Genomic DNA, 20044 nt, shown 5'->3' on the forward strand with positions numbered 1-20044 from the left:
TCACACTGAAACACCAGGCACCAGTAGGTCAGTGTAGTGTCACAGATTTCAAGGTATTTTTTCGTATTTGTATCACTGTGGGATGTAAAAGTTATAGAAACTTGCAAAGTTTACTTTTTGTTCCTAATGCAATGTAGTCCATCTTTAACCATAAACAATTGACTCCGCTTGAGCAGACGCTGTCAGAAGCTGACGGCGAACTGGTGCAGGAACTTGAAAGCGGCGTCGCCACTTGTCTCGTTTTCACCTAATTTCTGGCTTATCAGGCCTCCTTCCACGGTAAGATTTAACTTTTTTGGCATCGTTGAAGCACAGTTCACTAATACAACTCAGCTTATTTTTTTTCTCTTTAGTGTCCCTTTAAGATAACTGGGGCTGCTAATGTATTTGACGTAGTTTGCTGTTTGGGCCTGTTAGTGTGCCATTGGTACAGATTATGTAGCGTGTTATGGACAACGACATTGTAAAGAAACTAATGATACACATGTGTGTGTATCATTTGTTTCTTCCCAGTGTCATTGTCCATAACGTACATGCTACATAATCTGTGCTGTTCATACATGCCTCCCTTTTATATACTCGCCGTCCCAACTAAATGTGGTCAAGAAGTAAAATCACTGTGGCATGATCACTGTATGTTTATGGGCATTGTTCATGCTAGTCGTGGGTGTTTTCTTTTTCATTTTACTCATAATTATTTCATTAAGTTCAATTGGCTAACATTTAATTAACTTATCTATCGATAAAGCCTCAATGCAAAAGTTGTAGAGCATTTTGAGAAATACCAAGAACAGCATTTAAAGCAACCAAAAGAAAACCCATGAACATTTTTAAAATGCCATCTGACAACGCATCCATGTACCATAGATTACAGCACTGTAATACTTAATAAACATTGTCAAATACGGTTATAGCTTATCACACTGGGAACGACCAGCCATGCTTTTTCCCTGACGCATCAGCAGCTTTTGGCACTCCAGCTTCAATGCTTATCAAGCACAATGCACATAAGATGCGCAGTGTACCAGGTGATGAAGTTTACATCTGAGAATGCTATTATCACAGGTGTATGGATGCCTTGTAACATGGTAATAAAGTAGAATCTCGGTGATACGATAACGCCTGATACGAATTTTTGAAAACTGCCAGCCCAAGGCTGTTAGCTTACAATGTGCTAAATCTCGGATGTTGCGAACCACTTTTCGCTCTGCAGCAGATAATACGAGCAACTGAGCCCCTGCCTTGCCGGTAGAGTGGCCACGCCGATGCATCGGTTGCATTCTTGTTGCCAGAGCAACCTATGTTCTTCCTCCGTTATCCTCCCTCCCTTTGGCATTCAGGCCTCCCTTTGGATAAGGCCTGAATGCCAACTTTGGTATTCAGGCCTTATCAATTAGGTAAGTTAATTCAAACATGACTAATTAAACTTAAATAATCATTTGTGCAAAATGAAAAAGATGCACTTGACTAGCGTGAATGGCCATCAACATGCAGGAATCACCATTTGCAGAAAGCCCTCCATTCATTTTTAATTCTTCATGATATTTAGTTGGGACAGCCAGTATACATAAACTGCTACAGTACATACACATAGGCTGTTAGGCTAGAATGAAATGCGAACAGAAAAATTATTTATTGGAACATCACCTGTAGCTACCTAAAAATGTGCTGAAGATTTGCTGCATTGCCAGCTGCTACACAATCCCTGAAACTGGAGCCCCAAAACTTGGAAGTTCGAGAAGTACGTCACACATATTGACTAGTGTGGAAACACAAATATGTGTTCCGCTTTTTTTTCCCATTTGGATTTCATTTTGTATAGGCAGCAACGTATATTCACTTTCCATTTTACGTTGTCTGTACCAGAGGCTGCATCAACTGGCAAGACATTCTGCAAGGAGGAAACGTCAACTTAGCGGAGGCAGAAAGCAAAGTTGGCATGGATGATCCTGTTACCATTGTGTTTACTTCTGTGAGCTCAGCAAATTTTTATTTGTAGTGCCTTTGTTTATGATTAAATGGATTAATACAGAGCTGGTGGAAGAGGTGCTGTGAAGATGGCTATATGACTAAACAAGTGATCAAGTTCTGTGGGAATTTGCAAGGTAAAAAAAGAGTTATGAAAGAAAAGAAATATCGTGGCTTTATGCTGCTCTCAAGTAGATGGCAGCATTTCCTTTCATGGCTATGCAGTAAATGTCCTTTACTCAAAGTCCTTAACTGGGGAAAAGCTTCAAGGTAACCGGATTTCAGAAACGAGCAATATTTCTGTGTATTGGCAATGGATTACAAATTTGAAACTTTAAAGGGACACTAAAGTGAAAAATGATTTCTTCTGTATCAGTAAATTACCGTTCTACAACTCCAAAAACACCACTCTTACAACGATAAGACATTTGGTAACCCAGAAAAAGCGCAAGAACGAAATACGGGTGGCGACTCCTACTTAAGTTCCCGCACCTGGGGGCTGTGACGTCTTTGATTTTGATGGCATCTTCTAGGGCCTACTATTTGTATATAGCGGTACAGATTGACTACATTGTGTTCTGAAGGAACCAAATATTAAACATGACAAGTTTCGGGAACCTTTATTCAGCCAACGCGGCCGAAATGCGAAAACATACTTTGGAATCCCTGACGTCACACTGACGTGTGGGCGCTGGGGTTTCGGCGCGAAATTCAAATGCTGATACTTAGACCTTCATTTTCTCATCTAATAATCAAACTATTCTTTTGAAATGACTGCCTGCAGGGTTCTCAAACAATGATTCATTAGTGTAAACTAATTTATTGTTTCGCTTTAGTGTCCCTTTAAGTAATGCACAATCACTCATTTGCTGAATGTGCATAAAAACACTTGACATATCATGACACGAAGTATGGCAAGTGGCTTCTGAGCGCTGGCCTTGCACAGAACATTCTCTGGTGTCAGATTCCAAAGTGCTCTTGGTTATGCACGCATCATTATTTCTTGTCACAGTGCTGCAGTGGTGCAAAAAGAGAAGTGTTTCCGCTTCACTATCAACATCATCGAAATCTTCAAGCAAAGCACTGCCAAGAGGATGTCAAAAATCAGTGTCTTGGGTGGGAGGGGCGGGAGATAGCACATTGTCAACAGTAACTGTGTCATTTGCTATCTAGATAAGCACCCCCTGCCCTTCCCGTTACTGCTCCTTGCTTTCTGTGCATTTCTCCTCTGAGTTTAGCCAGCTTTGCTTCTGGCTCAACAAAGAAATAATTAAATAGACATTGGTGGTAAAGCAGTGAAACTACGTCTTTTCTTTTTTTGTCATATGATGGTATTTAATGCAGAGGTTTCTCATCAGTAATGATCTTTCCTGGTCTCTCAAGCTTGTGAAATATCCAGAGTCCACCAGGAAAAAAATTCCAGATATGGGGGTGAAAAATACACAACACTTATGAGATCAGACTGCATGATAAAAATCTGTCAACTTGGTCAATATTTAAAGGTATGCGCTTTTTTTTTTTTTTTTTTTTTTTTTTTTTTTTTTATGGGCAAGTCTGGTGATTTTTTTGCCATGTCAAGGTAATGGAATTTTTAAGTTCCCGAGAACCCCCTTTGGTGCGTCTGATAGTAAAATTGTTCTGCAAATTCAATAATAATTTCACATAAGCAAAAAAAAAAGTGCAACAACGAACCCCAATCCTGACCGAGCAGCTGAGTGAACCCCTTCATGTGACATGGGTGGCACACCAGTGGGGATGGCGCGCAAAGCATGCCGGTCTCACCTGCTGGGAGAACGAAAGTGACGAAGAGCAGGTGCTCGGCTGGTTCATGAATGCCCCGGACCATCGGGTTACAGTGACAGCTACGATTCCAATGAATTCAATGTCCATGATTAGCTATTCATATTGCACAACATATCCCTCTGCAACATGAAGACCAAGAGTAACTCTAACCACTGATTTTATACATGCCTGCGTGCTATTCTAGGTGTTTTACCCCTTCTCAGGGAAGCATTTCGCATACTCACTATAATATGTTGTGGAGCAGTGCTTTCCACATTTGTGTCTCGGAAGAACACTGCTGACAGTCCAAAACACCGACGGTTGATTTGTTTACATCGGCAAGAAGAGTGACTGCTCATTGTTCGCTTAAAATACAGCTTTAGGCATGCATCAGTGACATCAAATAATGTCAGAAGATAGCAAAACATGCGCATTTCTGTTTGTGTAATGTACCGTCACATCACTGAGTCACGGTTGCACTGATATGAGCGACCACACACCTTTGAAAACAGTGAGTGGGAGTATTTTTATGCTGCTTATTTATCATTCTTTTTACTCTCTTCGGGCACACATAATGTGTTCCATAAAGTAAAGATAGATTAGGACTTTGTGCATACAATCATTCATTCATAAAATGTGTAGTTTTCTCACGAAAACACTGATGCTTATATTGGCACCATTGGCAGCTGAACGAGGCAGTTATTTATGCTAGTCTATATCGAAGGGGCCTACACTTGCTGCACATTTGGGGTACGAGGCAAACAGTGCACCTCAGAAGCTAAATAATGAGTCAGCATAGGAATACGTAAAGAAACACCTATGTATGTAGTCACACTTAGTTTAGGGAAGTGTCAGTGAGTGCGACTGGCAACCTTGGAGAACACCAACATACCAATGTTGATAGTGTGCCGTGTCATCGCTTCTAGCTTTTTGTGTGTGTGTACTGTACAAAATGAAGAATGGGTTATTTGAAGTTATTTCAAATCTCTATAGTTAACGCTGAACTACAAAAGCAGTTTCCTTCACCCTAATGGCTTAATTACCTTCAAATCAATCGCTCAGGTCCGCCGGTGGTAGACACACGAACTTGGCGACTGTGATAGGCCTAACCTAGGCTGAACGCGATCGGCTTCAGCTCAAACTGTGTGTGCGTGGATGGTGAGGGCTGAAATGCATGCAGCCAATAATGAAACACCACTTGCCACCCATCTCTTGCCCGTCCACACAGAATGTAACTTTTCGTGACAGCAACTTCTCACGCCAAACTCCAGCTCATTATCACTACCTCACTCCCTGGGCCTGTCATCTGCTATTCATTCCCAGCATGCTCTGCGTATGACACCTTTTACGTCGTAACACAATGTTACCAGTAGCTGAGGAGTAGGCAAGGCAGGTGGTTCAAAGGAATTAATGAAATTCAATTGTAAGCAATCTGTACCACTCTCAAGCCAGATGTTTTCAAGAAATTATGGAAGTGTACTGAAGAACGCACTCAGCAAATTTCATTGAGATCCGTCGACCTCAAAAAAATCGCCAGAGTTGCCCTTTAACAGGAGTTCCGTATCATGAAGTTAACTCTCATTGTATTAAAGTAAGCAGGGTAGCAGAAAAATAATATTAAAAGCTGTAGTTCCACACAAACAGGCCTGTTTTCAATGTATGCTAACAATCACAAAATATTTTGTTAAAGAATTTACAACATATTATTATGAGAAGCCTATTGATGCTTCTGCTTGCGTGGCATTTCATGTTGTATATAAGTTGCATTTACAGTATCCACAATGAGAATTCTATGAAGCCACTGCAAATGGACTGGATGCAACACACTTAAAATTGATATTTTCAATTTGCTTTGTACAAGTAAAGGAAGTACTTGGGCTGTTGGAGAAACAAGAAGCTGAAATGGTAGTCTATCTGTGCAGTGTACACAAATGCATCATTTTAAAAAGTTCCCATTTGCCAGCAAGACAATATATTCAGCAGGAAAATCAAGTGCAGTTGCTTGTACATACATATAGTATGCATGGAATTGTAATGATGGCCTGAGCTTGCCATGTAATATTGTATTATGACTACAAATATTTTGTTCTTGACAAATATTAATGCAATTCTGGCTTTTGTTTTAACCCCAAACATCTCGAATGACTGCTTTTTGTTTTCTTCTTTTTCTTTGTTTTTATGGTTGCGGGTGTTATTTTTCAATGCTATCACTTCACAGGGAAAAATATCTTGTTGATGCTCTGCAAATGCATTTGAGAAACTTGCAAAACCATTGAAAACTGAAAAACACAAGTTTTCAGACACATCCACCCTCAACAATATACAGGTGTCATCTCTCGCATGATTAGTGGACCAGAGAAAGCCTGTAGTACCTGACAATTCTGATTTTGCAATGAAAAATATGTGAAACACAATAATACTCGGAGTATTGACATGCTACATAAGAAGACATGTAGTAAGCTTTACATTACACACTCCAAAGGTGCAGCAGAAGCTTAACCTTGATGTGCTGCAGCGTGTTAGCATGCATGAAATTGCTGGCAGAACCAATTATATCTGCAGCACCATGTCTACATAAATTATGTAATTAGGGTGGCTGGAACACTTGTCTTTCAGGTTAACTTTGCCATTTGTTTTTCTCTGTGTCCAAGATTCCTATTAAAGTGTTGTAATTCTTACAGGAGTCATTGGACTAGAATGGATTAACAAAGAACAATATTGGAATGCGCTCATATTTGAAGAAAACTGTTGTGCTTTTTTTTTAGTGACTCGCCAAAGCAGCGGCAAACAGTGCTCCCATCATTGTGCAAGCTGCCAACTTTGGAACTACAAAACCTAAAGGGGCCCTGAAACACTTTCTAACTGATCATAGAATGGCCTCACTATTAAGGGGAGATGCTACTCGAAAAAAAAAAAAAAAAATTTATTTGTACTAGAGATTTGAAAATACTGTGATTCATAGAACAACGTTTTTTTTTTTTTTTTTTTAGATCATATCATAAGAAGCCAACAAACGTCGACACTAAGGACAGCATAGGGGAAATTACTTGTACTTAATAATTGAATTAAAGAAATGATAAATTAATGGGGAAAGATCCCACATCTTCGAATTACGTGTGCGATGCTCTAACTAATTGAGCTACCGCAGCGCTGTTTTCCTATCCACTTTCTTGGATATTTATGTTTTACTACTAGAACTAACCTTGGGAGCATTAGTCAGTGCCACCACTCACAAACCTTGGCAGCGAAGGTAGAACATCCTTTCTGCTGCAAGCATCACGAGTATGTGATCTTTTGGGGGGAAGGTAACTGGGCAATAAACCCACACATGCTACCTGAAGGCATCGATGTTGCCAGATTCGAGACCCTCGTTATTGAATGAACGAGAAGAAAGGGGGTCAACCGAGGGGCCCGATTTTTATTAATCATCTCATAAGAAGCCAACAAACAAAGACACCAAGGACAACATAGGGGAAATTACTCGTACTTAATAATTGAATTAGAGCATTGCATGCGTAATGCGAAGACGTGGGATCGTTCCCTACCATGTTGTTTTTTCATCCACTTTCATTGCCATTCATTTATCATTTCTTCAATTCAGTTATTCAGTACACATAATTTCCTGTATGTTGTCCTTGGTGTCTTTGTTTGTTGGCTTCTTATGATATGCCATTCATAGGCTTTTATGTAGATTATAAATATGTCATTAGATTTTGTGTAGCTGCCATATTTTTTTAGTTATCAAGGGTGGAAGTGCTGCACCAATTGCAACATCTTGCGCCAAACCATCGAGCTGCACCAACCTGCACGAAAACACTAATTTCGAATGAAGCTGCCAAATTTAGCATGATGTGCTTGTTTAGTGGCAACCACACAGTCTTTAGACATGCGTTGGCTAGCGCTTAGTCCTGCAACCCAAGCCAAAGTAATCCGTCTCAGCACCTGCGTTTTTGGAGTGTGGGTGTGTTTCGTGGCATAACTGTAACTAGGCCTCAAGAAAATGAAAACCGTTTTGTGCTATACAATGCATTACGAATGTTTTATAATGGTGTTACGTATTTGCATATATGCAGATCAGCTAAAGATGATTTCAACTGGCACTCACTTTATGGGGTGGTCGGGAAGGAAAGCCATGCTGAATGAATAGGGTCTCCTTAGTGTGTAGCTGATCATTTTCGTTATACATTTTAACACTCGATATTTCCCCCTGTTGGTACGTCTGCGTCAATTAATGGGCAAATGTCGTGCGCGTGACATTCTAAATCTATTTTGCACGGGCACTTCTGCTTACCGGGATAGTAGTGTGGCACGCTGACAAATGATCTGCTTGCTTTCATGAAGCTTCTTGGTCACAAATATCCAAGAACAGCTGCAACTGTCACTCAAATTTGCACTCAGGCTACACTATTTTCTGCCCAGCCACACCATGCAAAATCAGGCTCTTGCCGCCGAGAACGCAAAACAAGGGTCTAAGGCTCCATATTTAGTCCACCTTAGCGGCCAAATTGTGGTCCTAATTAAACCTTCGGTGAAACCGCAAGCCTCCGAAATTGCATTCGCGGTAACGATGTTCGCCACACGACTTGCTCAGATCGAGTCCAAAAATTTCAATAAACCATCGTTCGGTGCACAAAATATCAGTTGCCGTTTTGCATTGGCCTTATGGCGCCTGTGGCACAACCGCAAATAAGGCCAAATAGTTGAGCTTATTTTCAAAATATTGGTCGACAATGCAGACCGGAAAGCCGGTGAACATTTTTTATCGCTTTGTCATTTTCAAAAACATCTTAGAGCTTTTTCCTGGCAAGTGATGTGAAGTACTAGCAAATGTGCATTGACCAGTATGTTACTTTACATATATTCTGCGGTATGCTGCTATCTTGACTGAAGGTCGCCAAGAACTAAAAATTATCGGAGGGCACTATGTGAATGGCATTCACTGTTCCTTGATGGGTGTTGTTCATGGTGGCCACTGTAAATATCTCTCGTTCATTATGCACAAATATGTCAAATTAGCTATAATTTATAAAATTACCTAATCGATGAGATTTCCATTAAAATGTTGTGGATGACGTTAATTGCATTTAAGAAACCTAGGATTCGTGAATACTTTAATGAGAAAGAAAGCCGTAAAATAAGAACGTTCTCAGTTATTTCTTTCTTGGACACTTTTATTTGGCACATCCGGTATGTAATTTTATTGTAGTTTCTCAGAAGCCTGTACGAGTTTTCTTGTAGCTTCATGCTACAGTCAGGTGGATGACAGTTCTTTCCTGTCATGAATTTTTCCCACCTTGTAGGCTTCCGCAGAACTGATGTGCTGTAGCCTAATTGCAAAGTCAAATAAGGAACACGTTTTCTTCTTATGCCTGTATTTCACTCATATTGACCTTTACCAAGCCGCTCCAAAACACGTGTTTAATGCTCCAGAACGGACAATCTATGCTCCAGACTTGCTCCTAAGTGCAAAATTTGCTGCTCCGAGAGCTGCTGCAAAGCTTCCTTGGCCGCATCCATCCCTGAGCTATATCCTACACAACTGCAAAATATAGTAAGTTTTGGAGGCACTTCCTTGTGCATTAAATTTTGACCAAAAGCATCGTGCTGTAGCCTATAACTTGTTGTAGACCCGCAAAGTGCTGATATCTATTCAAACAGCACGTACTATTACTGGAACTATGAAAAAAAAAAAGGTTAGGACACTTTAACTAATATTTTTCGCACTCACATCATTTGTACTTTCACAACTACTGCCAAGAGATCTTGCAATTTCAAGTAGATATCAGCATTCTGCGTACGTATTTTGAAGAGTATGTATGCCAAATTTCGTTAGTATAGGATAACTATAAGTGCACAAGGTTATTATTCTCTTGGGATTGTGAAAAAATTTAGTTGAAGTGTAGCAATCTTTTTTTTGCATAGTTCCACTAATTATACATGCAGTTTTGATAGATATATGCATTTTGCAGTCTACAAAGAACTTTATAAGCTACACTACGGTGCTTTTCATTAAAATTTAATATGCAGGAAGTGCCTCCAAAAATCAGTATATTTTTCTGTTGTGTAGGGCATAACTAAGAAAATTTAGAAGCTACACAAAATCTAATGACATATTTGAAATTGACATAAAAAGCTATGAATTGCGGTATTTTCAAATCTCTATTACAAATAATTTTTAAAAGGTTTTCGGAGTAGCATCTCCCCTTAAAGAACATTGTCTCATGAATCTCATGTCGTAAAAATTATTAGAACCCTTCAAATATAAGTGCAGCTATCGTACCATTGCACAGCTTTTTCTTTCTTTTCATTTCTGCTAGTGCACTAGAAACTACACAGGGTAGAAGCCAAGGGGGGCGAAACCCTGCCCAAAAGTTGAGTGTCTCGGCAGCAAAAGGGTTCGTCGCGACACGCCATGGTGCCCACAGTAAACTACGCTACCCAGCAGGCCGCTGCTATCCCAGCGGCCATGCACAGCAGACACAGCTCCGTGTAACTGTCATGCGTAGACGGGCAGTGCAAATATGAAAGTATTTTTCTGTATATATATATATATATATATATATATATCATTTATTTAACTCAAAATTAGCAATTATGTATTACTGAGAATGTAATCAGAATCAGCCAGTAGCTGTTGGTGGGCGCAGCTGCTTGCAGTGTTGCTGCATTATGGCATTGCAAAAGCGAGAGCAAGTGATTTTTCGCTGTTTCAACACAAGATTGTGAATTCCCTGCTGCATTCAGTGCAAGAATATTTGGCTAACATGTTCATGGCAGCCTCTTGTACAGGTTGGCAACCTTTTCTTACTATGTTCAGTTATTATACAGTTTCAGCGCCCCTTCAACAAAAATTCAGCAGGTTTAATTCACATTTTAAATGTTATTCAGTCAAAGACAAGAAAATACTTTGAACTCCTTGTATGGGTATTAGTTAAAGCATAATGTGTCTTAAGCTACTAGCATTCTAGAAAAAATTTAATTCATGCTATCAAACTTAAGATTCACCCAAAAATGACCTTATTTTTTTTGCACTCTTTATATAGCTTTGCCTTCTCTGCTGTGTATGTGTGCTCTGTGGTTATTTGTACAGTTGCTGGGTGCTTAAAAAGTTGTTATTATTATTAAGGTTACAAGGACAGTGTATAGGATTCTGTGTTGTCCATTTTCTACTGCATGAAATGAAATACCTATGGGCAACTGTCACAGAAGTTGACTTTTGATGCTCACTGCTTCTCTTCAGTTGCACCGTCTAAACTCTTATTACCTGTAATTTTATATTTGCATAGATAACACAAATGTTGTTCCAGGAATTTTTTCTTTTTATTAATTCTCCTTCATTTGCAACATGTCTTTTCAGGGGACCACAGGAGCTCCAAAGGCAGCTATGCTTTCCCATCATGGATTTGTAAACAATTCTATCATGTATGACCATGCTTCACCTGAAGCTGAGGTGAAAACTCTTTTGCATCAATTTTTTAGTGCCTGCAAGGCAAGTTGTAAAATCATTAGGGCTGATCTTCCTTCGGTGCATTACTATGTGGCAACTGAGCTGAGAAGTTTGCAGGTAAATCAATACCTTGTTAAGGTGATTAAAACCAAGAAGGCAGTCAATGAGACCTATGAAAGCACATTATAATTGCACATTAAGTAGATTAATTTTATGTTGCAGATAAATTGGTGTAACGAAAAATATCAAAGCACCTTAGCTCACCTTACATGAAGACACTAACACTGCATTAACAACATAACACTCATTTATTGTGAATGCTGGGGTTGCAGAGATACTATTGGCATGTCTTTTGGGTGGTGGTTTATGCAGAGGCACAGTTCTCCACATGTTTGCAAGGTGTACATGAAGCAAGGATGCTTATGTATATAAACGTGTTTAGGATCTCTTGGTTTTTGTTTCAGTTCAAAGACCCTTAGCTTCAATATAGTTTTCGTGACATGCATAACCTTGTTCAAGAATTATATTTGGCTATAGTATCATGTATGGAAGCCTTTTGATCCAGTTTCATTTTCTGCATTACAGTGTTTAGTGAGGTGAAATTAAAGTTATGCTTTCAGACTAACATTGCATACTTTCAAGAATGTTGCAACTAAAAATAATTTCACCTGATGCTTCTGCTCCTCAATAGAAATATTGGCTGCCTCTGATGTGGAGCAAGTCATTTCTAAAAGATATGCCCTAGCAAGTTAGCCCGTACTGAAGAGCATTTGGCACACAACACAGTGCTTCTACAATATCTTTAGGCCTTATAACACTCCTGTAACACCTGGTTTGCTTGCCGAGTGTGCTAAAAGGTTCAGCTTTCAACATATCATGCTCAAATCGAGAGATAAGTCTTCTCCAGTTTATAAATTATGTTGTCTACTTTCTGTGGTTGCAGCGCTCAGTCCTGTGCAGCCCCTTACCTTTCTTCCACGTCTTCGGCATGACTACCATCCTGGGCTTGACTGTTATACGAGGAAACTGTTCTGTGGTTCCAAGTCCTGGTTATGACACCAAGGAGGTTCTCAAATCCATTCATACGTATAGGTAAGCGAGTTTACCAGTCAGCTGCTACACATTGCCCTGTTTACTGGATGATGCATTTCTCCTTGCTCTTAACTTATTCTGTTTTTCTGTTATCTGGAATGCAAACAATAGAGGATGGAAGAACCATGAACATGGTGTGTATACTGGTCAATCAACCATCAGCTGTGCTGAACTTTGCCTATTATGTTGTGGCTTTTATAAATGTAATAGATATAAATATAAATGTAAAGATATAAATGTAAGAAAGATCTTCGATCATTCCATGCGTGATACTTTTCTAGGTACCAATTTTCACTGTATTCATATTTACATGTGTTGTCACAAGTAATGTAAATTAAAACATTTGCCTATAGCTAATGCACTTAAGGTTACAGTTGTTATCATATGGGAGGTAGTTGCAGCTTCTAGTTCTGTGCTTCAGAACCATTGTATTTCTTTAGAGATCTCTATCACATACAGTCTCCAACTGATAATTCAGACTCATCTGGGTTTACCTAAAGGTGCGAATAATCAGGAGTCCAAAATATCTATTTGTCAGAAATAAAATGACTTTATTCCACATGTGTCCAACAAAGGTTGTCAATGCGTTCCTGCGTGCATATTTTGAACATTGTCGTACTGTCACTACAGATAGACAAAAGTATGGTCAGCATATGCACCAAATCTTCATCCCCTCACAGCTTAAACAGAAGTCAACTGCTCTTCTATAGCCAAATTATTGCAAATTTCTTCGCAACAGTCATTATTCACTTTATCACTACCACGGTGTCGAACTGAACCAAAACTGAACTGAAAACTGGAGCTCAACCATTATTTTCAGCTGAACTGGAACCATGCTGCCATCTGGGAACTAAACTTGAACTGGAACTTTTTCTAATGAACCGTTCTGAACTGGTTCGACTGCAGGTTCAACCCAGGGTCCTTAATGAAATTCTACTTCCGTGCATGCCGCCTTGTTGACAAGAGCAGACGAGGACCCTATAGTGCCCTCAAACATGGTTTGAATTATTGCTGCTGCATACAGACAGCATGTTATGATGTCCTCAAACATGCTTCAATCAAATTATCATTGCTGCCTAGACAATATGTATGAATAGGTTGTAAGTGATGGCGACAGATTGAAGACAGTGGTCTTGGCTTCCAATTTTGGCAAGAAGTGGTGGGTCTGCAAGGGATAACATAACTCTAGAGGTTGTGTTACCAGTTTTGTTATTTGGCAGACTGCATAAAGTGCAAGTAGGCTCTGGTGTTGAATGGCAATGCATCTTAGATGATGGCCTTAGAACCATTGTTATTGCTTAGGACTAGTCAAATGTTTGGCACTCATGCAACACAGATTGTTCATTTCAAATTTCTCTGAGGGCACAAATGTCGCTGTGTGCAAGTGCTTATTCACATATTGCATTTTCTTATCTCACACTTTCTTCAAAGCCTGGAAAAATTAAACCCACAACAGCTATCTTTGTGGAAAGAAATCAGTTGGACATAGTTAGGTTGCTTGTTTTTGGGCTTTATATCTCTTTTTATTTGGGGGGTAAAAATCAGGTGTTATTTAAAGGGGAAAACCAGGGAGAAATCATGGGTTTTCTTGTCTAGCTCAAAAACCATGGAGTAATCAGGGATTTTCTTATCTGGCAGCCCAAAGTTTGGGATTTTTCGAGCAACTGTTGCACACAAGTTACACAAGCAGTGGTGTCATGATAGGATGACAAACGTTGCATTTAAAAGGGTCCTGAACCACATTTTATCGAAGTCGGGAAATGCATTGGACAATAAAACGAACTGTTTCAGAAATACCTTGCCGCAAAAAGCGCTTCAATGCGTTCAGCAGATGCGTAGTTATTGGCAATCAAAGATCGCCTGTGATCCCCTTTGTGATGCTCCCACTCCTTCTTCAAGATGTTAATGAAACTAAACGTTAATAAATGTAAAATTATGACATTTTATTGCCATAGTGCTGTTTCTACGTTTTCCTACAAAATGACCACCTCTATTCTTTTCTCTGTCCCATCCTATAAATATTTGGGTGTTCACATTAATAATAATCCGTCATGGCAAACTCACATCGAATACATGACTAATTCTGTTAACCGAACACTAGGCTTTCTACGTCATAATTTTTCTTGCACCCCCACTTCCCTCAAACTTGCATTGTATAAAACACTTGTAAAGACAAAACTAGAGTATGCTTCATCAATTTGGCATCCATCTACAGCACAGTTAACATACTTATGAAAGCCATTCAAGACAGGTCCACACATTTTATTGTATGTAATTATTCCCACAGTGCAAGCATATCAGCTATCAAAACTTGCCTTGATCTGCCAAACCTGTCATAAAGAAGGAAACTCACCCGGTTTTCTCTCTTTCATAAAATTTATTTCACTAATCCTGAATTCAAAAATGACCTTCTTATACCACCTCTTTATGTATCGCTGTGAGTCGACTACAACGTCAAGGTACAAGTGCCAAGTTGCCGTACAAACCTTTTCTGCCATTCATTCCTGCCGAAGACAGCATCTGAATGGAATGACCTCCCTGCCTCGTTCGCTAACAATCGTGATCATTCATCTTTTCATGCTGTTTTATCTGACATTGTATATCATACACACAAACCATTCCTCCCTGTAACGCCATTAGGCATTGGGAGTATTTTAAATAATTAAGTAAATAAATAAATAAATAGATAGATAAATAATTAAATAAATAAATAAATACCTTGCACTGCAACAGCTATGGCAGAGTGGGGTGGTGACCACAACGCCCCGCCTACTGAACACCACTGTGGTGCGCAGTTCAAATTTGATTTTGTATGTTTATATAGATGCCACTACTTCTGATTTTGGCGTCTACGACATGCCAAACTCGGAGGCTATTCCTCAACTTACAGTGGAGTTCACGGTGTCTCATCCCTTTTCTGTGCTACAGTGTACTAGTAGAGTGTACTAAACTAGCACTAGGTAGCTACATGTGACTATTCTCACACGGGAGTGACATGAGTAGCACATATCCTTTTGCACTCACCACTACAACAATTGCACAATTTACAAGGCTCGAACAAACGTCATCTTCATGTTCGCCCGGGCAAGTACATTGACAGTGCGCACATTGGCTAAGCAATGGGTGCCACGCTCCGAGCTCTTGTTGAAAGGATTCCTAACATAACAAGCTTCGACCATGATGGCGACACACCTCGAGGGTGTGCAACTTGGGAAGCAGACAACCTGTTCATCAGATTTTGGTGCTCAGGCCTTGAGTCACATCACCCGTAGACACCAATCAAAGCACGCTTTTGTTCTCAGCAGGCCACAGCAAGCTAAGTGTGCGCGCTTATTGCGGCACCCTGCAGCAGCCACGGTATCTAGCATAGTAGCTACAGCTGCATGCAACTGTTGTGGCTAACTATGTGTATGAGAGGGCAGGAGTGCATGCTCATATTTATGTGCTCCAGTCTGGCCATGCTATTTGGTGCAGACCTGCTTTGTCCTGCACCAGCTTGACCGAAGGGTAGTAGCCACATCCAAATTACGCATTTTGCACAATAGCTCAATACGAAGTGAAGTCTGCCAAGATGTCTAGCCAGGAGCGGGGGGTTCGAGGCTAGTTGAGTGTTCAGAACTTATAGAAATTAGTGAAACCCAACGGCTACGACACTTATAAGCTGTGGGGCCAAATTTTCATTGCTACGCAGGTGGGTGTGGCCTAGCGTTAGAAGAAGATAGTGAGCAATAGTATGATGGTCGTACTTCTAAGAAGTATGTAAGTCCACCCGAAATTCAGAATGCAGATTTTTGCTTACTTGAGTCTGTTTATTAAACTGCATCAATAAATATGCATACAGTGAACTCTCGTTAAGACAAATACGGTTAAGCCAAATTCTCGCATTAAACAAACAACACGGGAATGTTTGTTTGGTTTCCCATTGGCTTAGTGCAAAAAAAATCCGATGATGACGTACCGCCCCACACATACTCTTCGGTCAAAACGAACATTTGGAGTGACCACCACCGTTACTGATCCTGGAGGCTAGGGTGCCTCGATGCGCCCTACTGGAGCCCTGTGGTGCACATCGCCCTTGGAAAGAGGCGGGTGGCGCACAAGCATATGGGTGTTATAGTACACAGGAAGCTAACGGCTTTCAGTGCACCTAGATGCCTACACTGTCTACATTGCATATCGTATTCAAGGCGAGGCCGCACCATACGCAGCAGCTGCCGGATTAGAATGCCCCCTTGTAAACATTCGCTTACTAACTAAATTAACAAGCATGGATACATCAAACTCGATGATCGTGGACATTCTCCGTCAAAATGCTGCCATGAGGATTCGCGGCAGTAGCAGCAAGCGAAGTGACCTTTGTGCTGTCTATTGCTTCAACGCAAACTGAGCGGCGAGAACACTGCACATGCAAAGCTATGAGCCATCGGCCCACCTAGACTGTGCCCCCTCAGCAGATCGCTTTCAAATAAAGCCCGCGTGGCTGAAGTACAACGCCATCCCCCCCTCCCTCCCTCTGCTCCCTCTGTGCCATGTGCACAATGGAAGACAGCGCGCTTCCTCCCATGGCGGCTCACCGTTGCACGCTTTCACTCGCACGCACAGCGTAAGGTGCATGAGGACACTAGGCGCATGAGACGCTATTACAGCCAGTGATTATTGGTGTACGCAGCTTCTCGGACAGTCCTGGACTGTTTGAGACAACAAATCAAAGTGCCACTATTGCTAAGCGAAGAGAAACTCAAGTTGTCGCCACCAGCCTTTTTATTGTGAAACCTATTATTGGTATCAACCGTTAGACAAGTACGTAATGATGTACACAATATTTGCAGTGAAATACAATGGCAGACTGTAGCTGTCTCGTGAAAATAAAGTGAACACTAAAAATCCAACGTAATGCCATCTCTTGGTATCTGAAAGGCACAATGAGCACTTAACACATAAACCAATACAAAGATATCACTTTTGCATAACAGCTAAGCATGAACATACTAAAGGATAAACAAAATACGACAGTAAAAGCAATGCTTGAAAAGGAACACTTCTCTCATAAAAAAATGATTTCTTAGGTGAGCAACAGCGCAGTATTAGCTGCATTCTCTCCAGTAATGTAAAACACAGAGGGTACATTATGAGACTTAATTTTCATGAACAGAAACAAAAGCAGAATTCACTTATGGAAGCATCAAATCACTATTTGACCAGCCTTGTATTCAGCAAAAGAAAAAAAGAAATATAAACAACGTAGTGAAAAATAAAGGAGAGCAACAGCTGAAGGCCCAAAACAGCAATATGTAGTATAGGAAAAACAATTTGAAAACCATCGTTAGCACAATGATAAATTATGTAAGAGAAGTAGGCAACCTCCTGCAGCAAAAGGGGGCCAAATTAGCTCCTCCATAAAGGAGAAATATTTGGAACACAGTTGCTGCATAAAAAATTGTTTTAACATACTGTGCTGTCTTAGCAATGAAGACTGTTATAACGAGGAAGTATCTTAATTTTTGCCTCATTTTCATCGAATAAGTAAGCATCCAGTCTAAGTACAATCATGGCATGCTTTATAAATTATTCGAGAAGAATAACTATATCATATTTCCATGCAAGTGAGACTACAGCCATTCGTGTGTAGATTCATGGATCATAAGGAATGTCAATGTAATTGCAGTTAGTGGTTACCTGGTACCACAGCACACTTGGCATGCACTAGTCAACCAAGTACAGTGGCACCAGGCCACACCATGCTACTGAGAGTGCCGAGCCACTTGTAGCAGTATCCAATCGGCCCTTTCCTTTTAAACCGTCTCAATGCTTTCCATATGCTCAGCCTGACACCAGGTAACAGGATTCTACATTTGTCACATTTTTGAAAACATACAGCACTACTTATAATGCAATCAGGTGGCACGAAAGGCTAAAGCATTGATTCAGCCGATGCTGGAGATGAGCTGCTACATCTGCATCTCCGTAGTGTTATCTGGTTGGTGTTCATACACCGGCCTCAACATAGCAATGGTGTCATGCATTGGCCCCCGCAGCAGTACTACCAAGGAAACATGTTGCAGTGAGTGCTCATCTTAAGGTTGCCACTTCAAGGGGAACATTATTTTTGTACTCTGAAGATAGGTTTAGCCTTGTAGTTATTACCATGATTAGGAGTTAGACCACTACCAGTTTCAAAAGAGGAAGAAAATTTGTCAGCACTCCTAAAGGCACATGGTACGATGCTATGTGGGGCTGGAGGGCGAATCGTACTTGGAAGACCACTCTCTTGCTGGCTGGCTTGAGCATCCTAAACATCAAAAAGGACAGAATCTTTTTTAACTATGCAAACACATCGCTTATTACTTACCCTGCAATCGGATATTTACCCTTACTTTGTCACTATAACGACATGCATGAAAGTGTCCAAGATACTCATTGCCTTTCCTTGGGAACGTTCGCATCAGGCTTTATCCTGACCAAATCAAGCATGGGCTTCCAGTTAAGGCACATTTCTTAATTGGGGGGGGTTAAACATACAAAGTAGCTTAAGATGCTTAAAGTAAGCGGTTTTCAGATTCTCTAAATTCAGTGATTAGGTTAAAAAATCCCAGAGTAGAAATCTACAGCTATAACATCTCCTTTATCATGGAAGCAGATCTGAGGCATCTGGTTAAATAGTGCCACTGAATGAAATTTGTCCTTGCAAGCAGTAGAGCACAGTGAAACTTTATATAATGTGCAAAAAGATTGACTGTTCAAGAACATGTGAAAGTTCATGCCTTGTGCCTATAAATGATACAAGCACGTAATAGTGCACGCTATACACAGGAGCTGTGTAATCGTACAGAGGTGCAACAAAGCGCGCAAAAGATCACTTAGCTCTACAGACAGTCCTTACTACAAAAGACCTCCACCGGCAGACAGCACAAAAGCAATGCATGAACAGCGACTACCTCACAACATCGAGCACCACTATCGAAAACATGTGCCAGAACTACAGAAACCATTGTGCCGTTGTGTACAAAACCTGCAGACCGCAAGAAGCACAGTACAAGAAAGACCAAGACGAGTATGAGAAGCTGAACTGAAACGGGCTTGTCTATCGCTGTTTGTTTCGGGTTACAGTTCAGCCATTGCAAACTCGTCTTAGCCATGCACCAATTGCCTCAGTTTAATACTATTCTAACAAGAAACACCGCCAACTTCCCTTGAAGGGTACTGCCAAAACTGTTGTGAATTTGCGTTATGAATCAGCTCTCCGGCCCATGCTAAGCACTCATTACCGGCATAAAAGAGAAGAAAGCAAAAACAAACTGCCGACATACCTTGAAAAACATGTGCCTCCTGACGACCGGACACCGCGGCAGACATAGCGAGAATAAGAAATGAAGTGTCACAGCATCAGCACCGCAACCTAAGAGTGGTTTGTTGTGAGAACGGAAAGACTGGCGCTATCTTGCTACCTTCTGCAGCCCGTCAGGGAGCACCAGGGCACCGCTCGGCGCAAGCACAAGACACTAGACTGAAACACAAGCTGGCACATGCCCACATACGCTTGCTTGATGGCTGCGCTTATCGTGATGTGGGACAGGCACACGACTGTGAGAATAATTTATCATTGGACAATAATGCTACATAAAATCTCTTTAAATCATTTCACTTTTCTAACGTCTTTAAAAATCATTTTTCATTTAGTGCAACATTTATGGCGTGCTTCCGGCTCACATGGCCTGACACACATGGCCTCCGAGACTGAATGTCAAGTATCGGAGG

The 20044-nt window shown here is 40.7% G+C and overlaps 1 protein-coding gene and 1 long non-coding RNA gene across 2 annotated transcripts in view; one reads left to right on the plus strand and one right to left on the minus strand.

Moving 5' to 3' along the window:
* The window catches only part of LOC126544018 (putative acyl-CoA synthetase YngI), a 155293-nt gene that overhangs the window by 98797 nt on the left and 36452 nt on the right, over nt 1-20044 (plus strand). Inside the window, exons 7-9 of the mRNA XM_050191195.3 lie at nt 1867-1972; nt 11108-11200; nt 12141-12289. Of these exons, the coding sequence (XP_050047152.1) occupies nt 1867-1972; nt 11108-11200; nt 12141-12289 (348 nt within the window). The remainder of the gene's footprint in view (nt 1-1866; nt 1973-11107; nt 11201-12140; nt 12290-20044) is intronic.
* LOC140216596 (uncharacterized) lies at nt 17450-19655 on the minus strand. Its single transcript, XR_011893199.1, has 2 exons — nt 19597-19655; nt 17450-18578 (listed from the first exon to the last, which is right to left on the minus strand). It is a non-coding gene; the product is annotated as an uncharacterized lncRNA (long non-coding RNA).

The sequence above is a fragment of the Dermacentor andersoni genome, chromosome 1 (assembly GCF_023375885.2).
Source record: "Dermacentor andersoni chromosome 1, qqDerAnde1_hic_scaffold, whole genome shotgun sequence".
Taxonomy (NCBI): Eukaryota; Metazoa; Arthropoda; class Arachnida; order Ixodida; family Ixodidae; genus Dermacentor; species Dermacentor andersoni.